This window comes from Seriola dumerili, unplaced genomic scaffold (genome assembly GCF_002260705.1).
Source record: "Seriola dumerili isolate Sdu_G_001 unplaced genomic scaffold, Sdu_1.0 BDQW01000291.1, whole genome shotgun sequence".
In the NCBI taxonomy this organism is placed as follows: domain Eukaryota; kingdom Metazoa; phylum Chordata; class Actinopteri; order Carangiformes; family Carangidae; genus Seriola; species Seriola dumerili.
In genome coordinates, this window is record NW_019174546.1 from 1,464,441 (window position 1) to 1,478,704 (window position 14,264).

Below are 14,264 nucleotides of genomic sequence, written 5' to 3' on the forward strand. Positions count from 1 at the left end.
TAAGGCATAAAATATCATAAAAACAGCATAGTATAGTAAGGCATAAAAATGTCGAAAAACGTCACAGTATAGTAAGGCATAAAATGTCATAAAAATGTCATAGTATAGTAAGGCATAAAATATCATAAAAACGTCATAGTATAGTAAGGCTTGAACACATAGTACAGTAAGGAATAAATACATCATAGTATAGTAAGGCATAAAATATCATAAAAACGTCATAGTATAGTAAGGCATAAAAATGGCAAAAAACGTAACAGTATAGTAAGGCATAAAAATGTCAAAAAACGTCATAGTATAGTAAGGCTTAATAACGTCATAGTATAGTAAGGCATAAAAATGTCTAAAAACGTGATACTATAGTAAGGAATAAAAATGTCATAAAAACTTCATAGTATAGTAAGGCATAAAAACGTCAAAAAACGTCACAGTATAGTAAGGCGTAAAAACGTCAAAAAACGTCACAGTATAGTAAGGCGTAAAAACGTCAAAAAACGTCACAGTATAGTAAGGCGTAAAAACGTCAAAAAACGTCACAGTATAGTAAGGCGTAAAAACGTCAAAAAACGTCACAGTATAGTAAGGCGTAAAAACGTCAAAAAACGTCACAGTATAGTAAGGCGTAAAAACGTCAAAAAACGTCACAGTATAGTAAGGCGTAAAAACGTCAAAAAACGTCACAGTATAGTAAGGCGTAAAAACGTCAAAAAACGTCACAGTATAGTAAGGCGTAAAAACGTCAAAAAACGTCACAGTATAGTAAGGCGTAAAAACGTCAAAAAACGTCACAGTATAGTAAGGCGTAAAAACGTCAAAAAACGTCACAGTATAGTAAGGCGTAAAAACGTCAAAAAACGTCACAGTATAGTAAGGCGTAAAAACGTCAAAAAACGTCACAGTATAGTAAGGCGTAAAAACGTCAAAAAACGTCACAGTATAGTAAGGCGTAAAAACGTCAAAAAACGTCACAGTATAGTAAGGCGTAAAAACGTCAAAAAACGTCACAGTATAGTAAGGCGTAAAAACGTCAAAAAACGTCACAGTATAGTAAGGCGTAAAAACGTCAAAAAACGTCACAGTATAGTAAGGCGTAAAAACGTCAAAAAACGTCACAGTATAGTAAGGCGTAAAAACGTCAAAAAACGTCACAGTATAGTAAGGCGTAAAAACGTCAAAAAACGTCACAGTATAGTAAGGCGTAAAAACGTCAAAAAACGTCACAGTATAGTAAGGCGTAAAAACGTCAAAAAACGTCACAGTATAGTAAGGCGTAAAAACGTCAAAAAACGTCACAGTATAGTAAGGCGTAAAAACGTCAAAAAACGTCACAGTATAGTAAGGCGTAAAAACGTCAAAAAACGTCACAGTATAGTAAGGCGTAAAAACGTCAAAAAACGTCACAGTATAGTAAGGCGTAAAAACGTCAAAAAACGTCACAGTATAGTAAGGCGTAAAAACGTCAAAAAACGTCACAGTATAGTAAGGCGTAAAAACGTCAAAAAACGTCACAGTATAGTAAGGCGTAAAAACGTCAAAAAACGTCACAGTATAGTAAGGCGTAAAAACGTCAAAAAACGTCACAGTATAGTAAGGCGTAAAAACGTCAAAAAACGTCACAGTATAGTAAGGCGTAAAAACGTCAAAAAACGTCACAGTATAGTAAGGCGTAAAAACGTCAAAAAACGTCACAGTATAGTAAGGCGTAAAAACGTCAAAAAACGTCACAGTATAGTAAGGCGTAAAAACGTCAAAAAACGTCACAGTATAGTAAGGCGTAAAAACGTCAAAAAACGTCACAGTATAGTAAGGCGTAAAAACGTCAAAAAACGTCACAGTATAGTAAGGCGTAAAAACGTCAAAAAACGTCACAGTATAGTAAGGCGTAAAAACGTCAAAAAACGTCACAGTATAGTAAGGCGTAAAAACGTCAAAAAACGTCACAGTATAGTAAGGCGTAAAAACGTCAAAAAACGTCACAGTATAGTAAGGCGTAAAAACGTCAAAAAACGTCACAGTATAGTAAGGCGTAAAAACGTCAAAAAACGTCACAGTATAGTAAGGCGTAAAAACGTCAAAAAACGTCACAGTATAGTAAGGCGTAAAAACGTCAAAAAACGTCACAGTATAGTAAGGCGTAAAAACGTCAAAAAACGTCACAGTATAGTAAGGCGTAAAAACGTCAAAAAACGTCACAGTATAGTAAGGCGTAAAAACGTCAAAAAACGTCACAGTATAGTAAGGCGTAAAAACGTCAAAAAACGTCACAGTATAGTAAGGCGTAAAAACGTCAAAAAACGTCACAGTATAGTAAGGCGTAAAAACGTCAAAAAACGTCACAGTATAGTAAGGCGTAAAAACGTCAAAAAACGTCACAGTATAGTAAGGCGTAAAAACGTCAAAAAACGTCACAGTATAGTAAGGCGTAAAAACGTCAAAAAACGTCACAGTATAGTAAGGCGTAAAAACGTCAAAAAACGTCACAGTATAGTAAGGCGTAAAAACGTCAAAAAACGTCACAGTATAGTAAGGCGTAAAAACGTCAAAAAACGTCACAGTATAGTAAGGCGTAAAAACGTCAAAAAACGTCACAGTATAGTAAGGCGTAAAAACGTCAAAAAACGTCACAGTATAGTAAGGCGTAAAAACGTCAAAAAACGTCACAGTATAGTAAGGCGTAAAAACGTCAAAAAACGTCACAGTATAGTAAGGCGTAAAAACGTCAAAAAACGTCACAGTATAGTAAGGCGTAAAAACGTCAAAAAACGTCACAGTATAGTAAGGCGTAAAAACGTCAAAAAACGTCACAGTATAGTAAGGCGTAAAAACGTCAAAAAACGTCACAGTATAGTAAGGCGTAAAAACGTCAAAAAACGTCACAGTATAGTAAGGCGTAAAAACGTCAAAAAACGTCACAGTATAGTAAGGCGTAAAAACGTCAAAAAACGTCACAGTATAGTAAGGCGTAAAAACGTCAAAAAACGTCACAGTATAGTAAGGCGTAAAAACGTCAAAAAACGTCACAGTATAGTAAGGCGTAAAAACGTCAAAAAACGTCACAGTATAGTAAGGCGTAAAAACGTCAAAAAACGTCACAGTATAGTAAGGCGTAAAAACGTCAAAAAACGTCACAGTATAGTAAGGCGTAAAAACGTCAAAAAACGTCACAGTATAGTAAGGCGTAAAAACGTCAAAAAACGTCACAGTATAGTAAGGCGTAAAAACGTCAAAAAACGTCACAGTATAGTAAGGCGTAAAAACGTCAAAAAACGTCACAGTATAGTAAGGCGTAAAAACGTCAAAAAACGTCACAGTATAGTAAGGCGTAAAAACGTCAAAAAACGTCACAGTATAGTAAGGCGTAAAAACGTCAAAAAACGTCACAGTATAGTAAGGCGTAAAAACGTCAAAAAACGTCACAGTATAGTAAGGCGTAAAAACGTCAAAAAACGTCACAGTATAGTAAGGCGTAAAAACGTCAAAAAACGTCACAGTATAGTAAGGCGTAAAAACGTCAAAAAACGTCACAGTATAGTAAGGCGTAAAAACGTCAAAAAACGTCACAGTATAGTAAGGCGTAAAAACGTCAAAAAACGTCACAGTATAGTAAGGCATAAAAATGTCATAAAACGTCATAGTATAGTAAGGCTTGAACACATAGTACATTAAGGAATAAATACGTCATAGTATAGTAAGGCATAAAAATGTCTAAAAACGTTAAAGTATAGTAAGGCTTAAACACGCATTAGTACAGTAAGAAATAAATACATCATAGTATAGTAAGGTATAACATGTCATAAAAACGTCATAGTATAGTAAGGCATAAAAATGTCAAAAAAGTCACAGTATAGTAAGGCATAAAAACATCAAAAAACATCACAGTATAGTAAGGCTTGAACATGTCTTAGTATAGTGAGGTATAAAATGTCATAGAATAGTACGGCTTGAACACGTCTTAGTATAGTGAGGTATAAAATGTCATAAAAATGTCATAGTATAGTAAGGCTTGAACACGTCTTAGTATAGTAAGATATAATATGTCATAAAAACGTCATAGTATAGTAAGGCATAAAAACATTGTAGTATAGTAAGTCAAAAAAAGTTCAAAAAACGTCATAGTATAGTAAGGCTTGAACACATCATAGTACAGTAAGGAAAAAATACGTCATAGTATAGTAAGGCATAAAATATCATAAAAACGTCATAGTATAGAAAGGCATAAAAATGTCATAAAAACGTCATAGTATACTAAGGCATAAAAAGGTCAAAAAACATCATAGTATAGTAAGGCTTGAACACATCATAGTAAAGTAAGGAATAAATACGTCATAGTATAGTGAGGTATAAAATATCATAAAAACGTCACAGTATAGTAAGATATAAAAACTTCATAGTATAGTAAGACATAAAATGTCATAAAAATGTCATAATATAGTAAGGCATAAAATGTCATAAAAATGTCATAGTATAGTAAGGCTTGAACACGTCTTAGTATAGTGAGGCATAAAAATGTCATAGTATAATAAGTAATAAAATGGAATAAAAACATCATAGTATAGTAAGGCATAAAAACGTCACAGTATAGTAAGGCATAAAAACGTCAAAAAACGTCACAGTATAGTAAGGCATAAAAACGTCAAAAAACGTCATAGTATAGTAAGACATAAAAAATATCATAAAAACGTCACAGTATAGTAAGATATAAAAACTTCATAGTATAGTAAGACATAAAATGTCATAAAAATGTCATAATATAGTAAGGCATAAAATGTCATAAAAATGTCATAGTATAGTAAGGCTTGAACACGTCTTAGTATAGTGAGGCATAAAAATGTCATAGTATAATAAGTAATAAAATGGAATAAAAACATCATAGTATAGTAAGGCATAAAAACGTCACAGTATAGTAAGGCATAAAAACGTCAAAAAACATCATAGTATAGTAAGGCATAAAAACGTCATAGTATAGTAAGACATAATGTCATAAAAATGTCTTAGTATAGTAAGGCATAAAAATTAAAAAAATTGCACAGTATAGTAAGGCTTGAACACGTCATAGTATAGTGAGGTATAAAATATCATAAAAACATCATAGTATAGTAAGGCATAAGAATGTCAAAAAACGTCACAGTATAGTAAGGCATAAAAATGTCTAAAAACGTCATAGTATAGTAAGGCTTGAACACGTCTTAGTACAGTAAGGAATAAATACGTCATAGTATAGTAAGGTATAATGTTATAAAAACATCATAGTATAGTAAGGCATAAAAACGTCAAAAAACGTCACAGTATATTAAGGCTTGAAAACGTCATAGTATACTAAGGCATAAAAACATCAAAAAACGTCATAGTATAGTAAGGCATAAAACGTCACAATATAGTAAGACATAATATGTCATAAAAACGTCTTAGTATAGTAAGGCTTGAACACGTCATAGTATAGTGAGGTATAAAATATCATAAAAACGTCATAGTATAGTAAGGCATAAAAACTTCAAAAAAGGTAATACTATAGCAAGGCTTGAAAACGTCATAGGAAGGAAGTAAGTAAGGAATAAAATGTAATAAAAACTACACAGTATAGTATGTCAGAAAAAGGTGATAAAAATGTGAGTAAAATAACATAGTATAGTGAGACAAAAATGTCATAGTATAGCATGTCATTAAAACATCATAGTACAGTAAGTCATGAAAATGTCAAAGTATAGTTTGTCATAACAATGACATATCATAGTGAGACATAGGAACATCACAGTATTTATGTTAAAAAAAATGACATAGTATAGTAAAAAAAATAAAAATGTCATAGCATAGTATGACTTAAAACGTCATAGTATAGTATTCCTTAAAAAGGTCATAGTATTTCATAAAAAGGACATAGTATGTAATAAAAAACAACATAGTATAGTAAGACGTAATAATGTCATAGAATTGTAAGACATAAAAACGACATAGTATAGCACGTTATAAAAAAACAACAGTATAGTAATTCATAAAAGTGTCATACTATAGTAAGACAAAAATGTCACAGTATAGTATGTCATAAAAATGTCATAATATAATGTGTCATAAAAACGTCATAAAAAATGTCATCAATAAGACTAGGTCAAAACCTAGTATATGTCTGGACTACCTATGGTCAAATCCTGATGTCATAACTGTCGTCTGAAAAAAATCACCAAACGCATAAATGAAAGACAAAGACTGAGCTGTTTATTTACTTATAAACACTCAGAAATAAAGAGAGACAGACTATCTTAGCTTTTGTCTAAATTACAGCCCCAGTAAGAAAGAGACAGGAAAATTGGACAAAGAGAGAGAAAGAGGATGACACGCAGCAAAAAGGCCACAGGCTGGACTCGAACCTGGGCCACCGGGGCAAAGAATAAGCCCAGAGCACATGCCCTACCAGGTGAAAGAATTTTTCTCCCTCCCTCTCTCTTGCTTAAAAAAATGCAAATTTAAGTCATTAAGTCTGAACAGAAGTGAATAAACTAAGAATATATTGAAAGAACAGTTGAACATTTTGGGATAGATGAGGTTAGATGAGGAGATCAATACCACTCATGTTTATCTGTTTAAAAATGAAACCATAATTAGAAGGACGTTAGCTTAGCATAAAAGACAATCAAATTGTAAACAAATTCTGCCTGCCAGCACCTGTAGAGCTCACTGATTAACTTGCAGAGTGTGTTTAACCTGTGCAAAAAATGAATTAAAGTAATGACATTTTGTAGTTTTATGGTTATATGTGAAAATATTTCCTGTAGTATCATCATCATTGTGAAGCTGCCAGGCACAGAAAAGCCTGTCACATAACTCTACCGTAAAAACGCCAATTGATATTTTTTCACTTTATTTTTTCCTTCGTATTTTACAAACACACATGAGGGCGATTTCATCTTCAAATCTAACTCTTAGCAGGGAAGCCTATAAGCATATTTCCCTAAAACATCTAATTGTATTTTTTATTATTGATTAATCTGCTGATTATTCAACTGAGTAATTAATTGTTTGGTCTATTGAATTTCAGAAAATAGCGAAAAAGGCCCTGTTTGATTCCCCAAACAAGTCTTCAAAACCTAAAAATATTCAGTTTACTATATAATAAGACAAAGAATTGAGCTGGAACCGGAGGATGTTTCTGCTTGAACAATCACATAACTGACTGATTATTAAAATAGTTGCCAGTTATTAATCTATGAACCGACTGAATCGACTGTGTTATCGTTTTGACCAATAGATAAACTCCTTCACGACTGAAACACAGCAGAGCTGCTATAAAAAACTTTCCCTACATTTGAGTGGATTTAAACATGAACTGGATATTTACAGTGGAGTATTGTAAATGCACAAACAATGAAACCAGAGGGTAACTGAACAGGAAATCACTAGTCGAGCACCTACAGTGTCTGACTTGTACAAGCTTGCATTGCTATGAATTGTTGGACACAGTTTTTTTGGTGGAAGCAAAGCCTTTTATACACTTACTGGAAGTGAAGAAAAAAAATGAGGATATGAGAGAAGGATATTTCTGCCTTTGCTTCATATAAATTACATTCATTTCATTTTTTACTACATTGGGCAGAAGCTTCTGTCTGAAGCAACACAAATGAGGCACAATCCAAGCCACAGTACATCAAGGAGAATTAGAAGTTAATTTCACTTTGTTTGGCAGCCATCTTTTATTCGGACATTTCGGGGATTACGGCCTATAGTCCCAAAGCCAACATTTTACGAGGAGTACAAACCACGTCAGGCTCTAAAATGCTTCTTTAGAGGACTGCTGTGATAGCATAAACATTAAACCCATGTTTTTCTAGGTGGGTATCCTTAGAGTTGGACAAGCATATTTCCTGTAAGATGACCTTCCCCTGGAATTCATAATAAGAGTCTTATCTTAGACTGACTGGCTTCATTGCTTAAGTTTTACATGTATTTCAATGGTTTATAGGATCAGAAAGGAGTAGCAAAAGACAACATAACATAAACCGGACTCAGGGAAGCATAATGCATCATCACAAATGATTTTCTACACAAGGGATACGTATAAGAACATGATAAGCGTTGAAACAACAATATAAAAACACAAATCCTTTCCTAACAAGGGTCATTATCAAGAGATGATTACTCTGCCTCAGTGACGCAGCAGCAAACCAGGCGACAAAAAAACCCAGAAAAACTTAAAAACAAAGTCTGCTGCCTTGCTCTTGCATCACCGCTGAGGTCCGCCCAATAACCACAAATTGCTGGCACCAGCAAAAGTTCTGGACTGGGACCAGCTCCGGGTACACATTTTAAGATTAATGGATTGGGATAGTCACCATGGCAATAAAAAAATCCCTGAAAAGAAACCATTACAACCTCAAGCAACGGTTAAAGTTGATAGTACTCTGTGTAGGAGGGAGTGAGGTATTTTCTACAGATGTTCACCAGAAAAATATAGATTTTTAAAACCTAATTTACAGTATGTGTTGAGGTGATGACCGACTGGGCCCAAAACTGACCAAAGCTATAAAACTACTCAACATTTAGGATGTTACAAAATGCCTATAATTCAAGCTTGGATCTTTATAGAAGCATTTTACCAAGCTTAAAGGGTTAATTTAACCAAATTACAGTATAGCACATTTCCTCACCTATCTCTACTGTGATCTAACCATAGAAACAGTTCTGGGTCCACGTGCTGAGGTTTTGAGTTATCTGTGTCAGAATACAATGGAGGCCAATATAAAGACCAATATAATTTCATTTTAGCTGCTCATGGCATTAATTAAATTACATTCGAAACTCGATTATTATTATTATTATCATTATTTTTACCACTTTGGGGCAGGGCAATGAACTGTAAGCAACATTGATTTAACACCTAATAAAGTTGATATGGCAATCACGTTAGCTTATTTACACGTCCAACAGGCACAAAGCAAAATTACCATTCATACATTCATTGTGTTTCAGGCCGTCTGATGCATGTAAATACAATATTCACTCTTTTCGCTCCGTTTTTGGTCTCTGCCGACACCTGAGGGAAACATCTGGCTCTTCAGCTGCTACATGATGCTCCACACTTTTGACTGGGTAAGTAGCATAAAGTCAGAATATGAGAGCGTTTACGTGGCAAAATAGCTGCCTGCTGCTTATAGCGAGGTTGATGAGACTGAACCAAAACATTAAAAGCTGCAAGTTGTCAATCAGACAGTTATTTGAGCCTTTGTTTATATAAAAATATTGATTACTGCAGCTTAAAAAAAAACAAAAAAACAAAAAAAAAGCTGTATCTCTTTCCAGAAACAATGTCCAAGTTACTGTGGATAATCAAAAAAAAAAAAAAAACACACTGATTTATATTGGATCTATTGCGACTACTTTCTGCCAAAGTAATTGTCCAAATGAAAAGTGTTAACAGCATGTTCTTTTGATTATCCACAATAATATTCCTGGAAAGAGACGTTGCTATTGTTAGTAAAAAGTAGCTTTTAACTGCTGTGACACCACAAGTGGAATGTCATTCACCTCCACTGAAATGAGGGTGGCAGCAGAAATCATACCCATGTATCTCAAAATCTTAAGTAGTAAATAAGTAAAAAGTTTCCTTTACTCATAATTTCACTTCAGTAAAAGTACAGAAGAGTTTGCAGAAAAATTTACTAAGACGATCAAAAATAAATGTACTCATCATAGAGAAAAATGGCCTCTGTAAGTGTTATATTATAATAAATTATAACATTGGATCATTAATGATGCTTTTATGTAGCAAGTAGCATTTTCATGTTTAAGTTGGTCAGATTTTGCAATGCTGAATTAATGTTATAGTAGTTTATAACAAATATGAACCCATTTTTAAACCTGTGATCCGAAATGTAATGAGCATCTAGCGCTATCAAATAAAGCAGTCATGTAAAAAGTACAATATTTCTCTCTGAAATACAGCGGAGTAAAATTGTGAAGAAGCATAAAATGGAAATACAGTACAAGTACGTCAAGCCTTTACTTCAGTAAATGTACTTGTAGTTACTTTCCACCACAGCGCATGGCTAGAACAAGAGACCAGAGAAGAGATTATGTGTAATTTAGGCGAACTGACCCCAGGCAATGCTGTAATTATGTTAGACTTTAGCTCTACCAACACCTCTTCTTCCTTTTTATTCAGAAAAGACGGACGAGGAAAAGAGCACATGCAACACTTTGCTTTGAGCCTCAGGCATGCATGAAATCAGACCTGGTATGCGCTCACTGGAATAATTCATATGGCCGCATGATTCCAAATTCTAGGAATACCACATGTTGATCGCTCCCAGAGATAGGCCGGGGTTCACATTGCGCCTCTGTGGGCCAGAGGGGCTTAAAGAGAGAAGCTCTGGTCATTACAGCACCACGGGGGAGCTTGTCTGATCACAGCTCCTCACTCCACACTCTGTTTACATTCTGATCAGCAACACCAAGCCCCATCATCCCCGTACAAATGGATGTTTATTTAGACAGCAGACCCGAACAGGATTTCATTGTAATCTCTGTGGAGGGTGACAGTGAAAACATCACTCTAGGGTTTCAGCCAGTGGGGAAACTGCTGTTCAGCAGTGTAAATAGAGAAATTACATCCCATAAGCGCAGTGGAGGGAAGAAAGGGCTCTTTCTTAAGACTAGATATGGGAGATGAAATGAGCGTGTGCATAGTTTCTGGTTTCTACCACTGAAAATGTTTAGTGTATAAGGGTTTAAGAGCATAATTCTTGACACACTGATCCTTACTCAGATGTTGATCAAAGAGTATTTAAAGTTTTATGTGTCTTAATCTATTTGGGGCAACAGGTGGGTGGAGATTACAGATCACAAGCTCTCACTCTAAACTCGTTAAAAGTGAATTGCTTCTTCTGATCAGTCCACCACTCTGAAACTAAACGGTAAAGACCAACTTTCACATACCGTTTTATCTAGGTCTCCTCACTGCCTCAAGGAGACTATGCTTAAGGAGCTATGCTTAACTCAAATCAAATAAAAATAGTTTGTCAGTTTGAGCTCTTTTTGGTGTGTGTGGTCTTTTTGGTGTGGAGGCTCGGCACAGTGGGAGAGCAGTTCAGCAGGTTATTCACTGAGCCGCACACTCAGGACAGAATACAGAAGTCTACCTCCGGCCTGGTGATGTGTTCCAACAAACACAAAGGACAGTTTGGGGGGTACGAAGGATCGTCATCCTGCTCGCTGCACTAGTGAATAGTACTGGTAAGTTTATCTGCAACCAAACTGTTTGCAACCCTCCTCAGGGCCAAAACAAACTTGACCTCCAGCTCAAGCATTTACTCTGATTGGTTAATGGTTGGCTTGATTGTCATTAGCAGCGGTTTTAATTGGCAAAAAAAAAAAAAGAGAAACATTTACTTTAAATGTCATCCTCACAAACACTGCACAGTCACTGAAACTTAAAGGAGTGGAGTTTTTGGCCACTTGGAGCGCTGCGGAGCAATGTTTTTAGGAGTGGGTCTCTGATTGATTGAAACATGCACAGGCCTAAAAGGATGTCAAAGATTTCATGGTATTTTGCTGATAGTTGGTGGCATTATCACGCCCCAAATGGAGCAAATAAAACTCAAAGATTGTGAAGAAAAAGACTCCAAGCAAAAACAGATTGAGATAATAAGCTTTGCAAACGTTTTATGAATAAGGAAATTCATGTGTAAGATCTAAATATAACTTTGTTTGTGCCACAGGGCACCTACAAGCTTAAGTAAATACCTACAGCACTGTTTCCTAACCATTTTAGCTTGTGATCTCTTAATACAAAGAAATGTCTACGCAGGATCTCTGAGTAGTTCAACCAAACATTCCCTCTCAGACGTTTTATTTGGATACAGGTGAAACTATCCAGCATTTGACAAAAAAGTTAAGATTAGAGAAAGGTCTAAAACAAACAAAAAAAAGCATAATTTTCTGTTGCAGAATTTCATTTTTCCTTGTTTCCTACCCCAGTAATCATCTCACGACCTTTATACCTCTTCATCTTGCAGCCTCTTGCAGGAGGGAAACCAATAGTGTGATGTAATTTTTGTTCTAGAGGGCCCAGAGGCACATTTCCCCCAAACTGCCATAAACTCTAAAACAGAGGTGACATAAGGGACTGACCTTGGCGTTTTGCAGGGCGGTCTGGTAGCTGGACGGCTTGTAGTACAGCCTCTGTGACGGCTCGGTGTGGATATCTCCTAGGAACAGCTCCTCCACCAGGTGGTCCAGGTTGTGATGCAGGTACTGCTTCTCCACCCTCAGCAGCTGCAGCTCATGCATGGCAAAGTTAAGCTCCCTGGAGCAGTCGTAGCCGCCCTCCTCGCTCCACAGCTCATAGATCACACTGGGCTCCCAGGGGCCCTTCACTGCCCCTCGGCAGCTCTGGTTGAGCCTCTGGCTGAACTCTTTGGCCACGGAGGCTGTGTGACACACCATCTGGACGCGGTGGAGGTGGTACTCTGCCTCAGTGCCGCCACGGATGATCCAGGAGGCCTGACGTAGGCGCAGACGACCCCGGATTACCAGAGTGTAGGTGGGTTTGGTGCAGTGGTTGTCCTCGTAGTAGAACTGGTGAGCCTGGAAGGTGTTGTTGGGGAAGAAACTGTAGGAACGTGTCAAGAACTCCGGTCCTGGTCTCACCTCACAGCTGCAACCAAAAACAGAAACAGTTCAGTTTGCACATTAATTATTGTTTATCTTACAACATGCATGTGTTTACCGAGTCTTTTGTCTTAATGAGCTAATGGAATATTCTGGCAGTTTGCATGTTTTTAGCCTGTTGACTACATATTGTACACACTTTACAGTGTCATTGTCCAGAGCAAATCATTAGTTTTATGAATGAATGATTTTGTTTTTACCCATCAGGCAGCCATTGCTGTAGGAAAATCGATTTGCAGAGTCAAAACCCTCTTGGAGATCAGTGTAATCTATTACAGAAAAACTTGTAGTCCAACTGGGGTCTAAGTTGCATTCGTCTTTTCAGTTGCCAGCAGGGACCACTTTGAAGAGTGCTGCTCTGTGGTGTATTCAAAGAACCTCAGAAATTCAAAATTTAGTAGTTAGCTGATGCAAAGCGTTGCATTTAAAAGCAGTGGCTTTTAGGGAAAGAAGACAAACCAAATGCAAACTAGAATTACTGCCTCGCGGTTGTATCCCTCCGCCACTCAGACTAGTTTCAGGTTACATCCCTGTTCATCAAGAGTCACATAAAATATTAACCGTTTGTGTGAAATTCTGTGTAATTGAAGTCCTGAGTTGTGGCTAAAAAGTGTGCCGTTTTGTGCCGTTACACTGACCTTGACCTTTGACCTTTGACCACCAAATTGTACTTGAAAAGTAAGAAATCACTCTATAAGCTCTTGTTTGGTATAATGAGCCATAACATGTACAAACACCAGTGTGGTCTTTTAGATATTGTTTAAACATATAGGCACAGTTGCATTAGATTATGTATAATGGCAAAACTTCCTGCTTCCCTATGAAAAGGATGCACAGAAAACATAAGGCAACATCCATCAGTCCATAGTTGTTTACCTGGTGGACACCCAGTGACCCTCCACATTGGGAGGCATCTGCACAGTGATCCTGGCTCCATTGTGGAGGTGCTTCAGCATGTGTTGGCACTGGGAGTCTTTGACCGAGCGGCCGAAGGTTTTCTCCAGGGAGAGGCGGCTGGAGCGGCCGTCTGAGTAGTGGAGATGGGAACCTTCAGCCCAGCCTGTGGGAACAACAACCACAATGAAGATTAAAAAGCAAGTAAATGAATAAAGGGATGATTGTCTGAGAAAAAAAAACAACAACATAAAAACATAAGGAGATTCCATCCATGAGACTTTTGTGTAACATGGCGACATTTCATTTCAAAGAAGGTGAGAGACTTTCATGATGAGAAAGCAGAGACGGCGAAACCACAAACATGGCCAGCTGCCATTCAGGACTGTTTCAACCTAAGCCGGTTGCCAGGCTGAAATTAAGGTTGTAATGTTAAATAAACAACTAATGAATCGGTTTAGTTTGGCAGAACTTTTTCTCTTAGATCTTAACATCCTAATAAATGGAGCACAATTATTTTCAAGGCAGCTAATAAGAAAGTTAATTACATTCAGATCAAGTAGAAAAAGCAGAGGACTTTTTAGTTTGAAGTTAGCTCTCATGTTTTCAATATGCCACATGTTTAGAGGGTTTAATTCAATCATTTTAACTCATCACCCGGGGATTACAGGGCTCTATCAGTGACCTCCAGCACCTGGTATGATTGGGTCATG

At 36.5% G+C, this 14,264-nt stretch overlaps 1 protein-coding gene across 1 annotated transcript in view; it reads right to left on the reverse strand.

The window, feature by feature from the left end:
* LOC111231192 (protein APCDD1-like) overlaps positions 1–14,264 on the reverse strand; it is a 36,185-nt gene that overhangs the window by 15,806 nt on the left and 6,115 nt on the right. Inside the window, exons 2-3 of the mRNA XM_022758227.1 lie at positions 13,534–13,717; positions 12,118–12,643 (exon numbers count right to left, since the gene is read on the reverse strand). Of these exons, the coding sequence (XP_022613948.1) occupies positions 12,118–12,643; positions 13,534–13,717 (710 nt within the window). The remainder of the gene's footprint in view (positions 1–12,117; positions 12,644–13,533; positions 13,718–14,264) is intronic.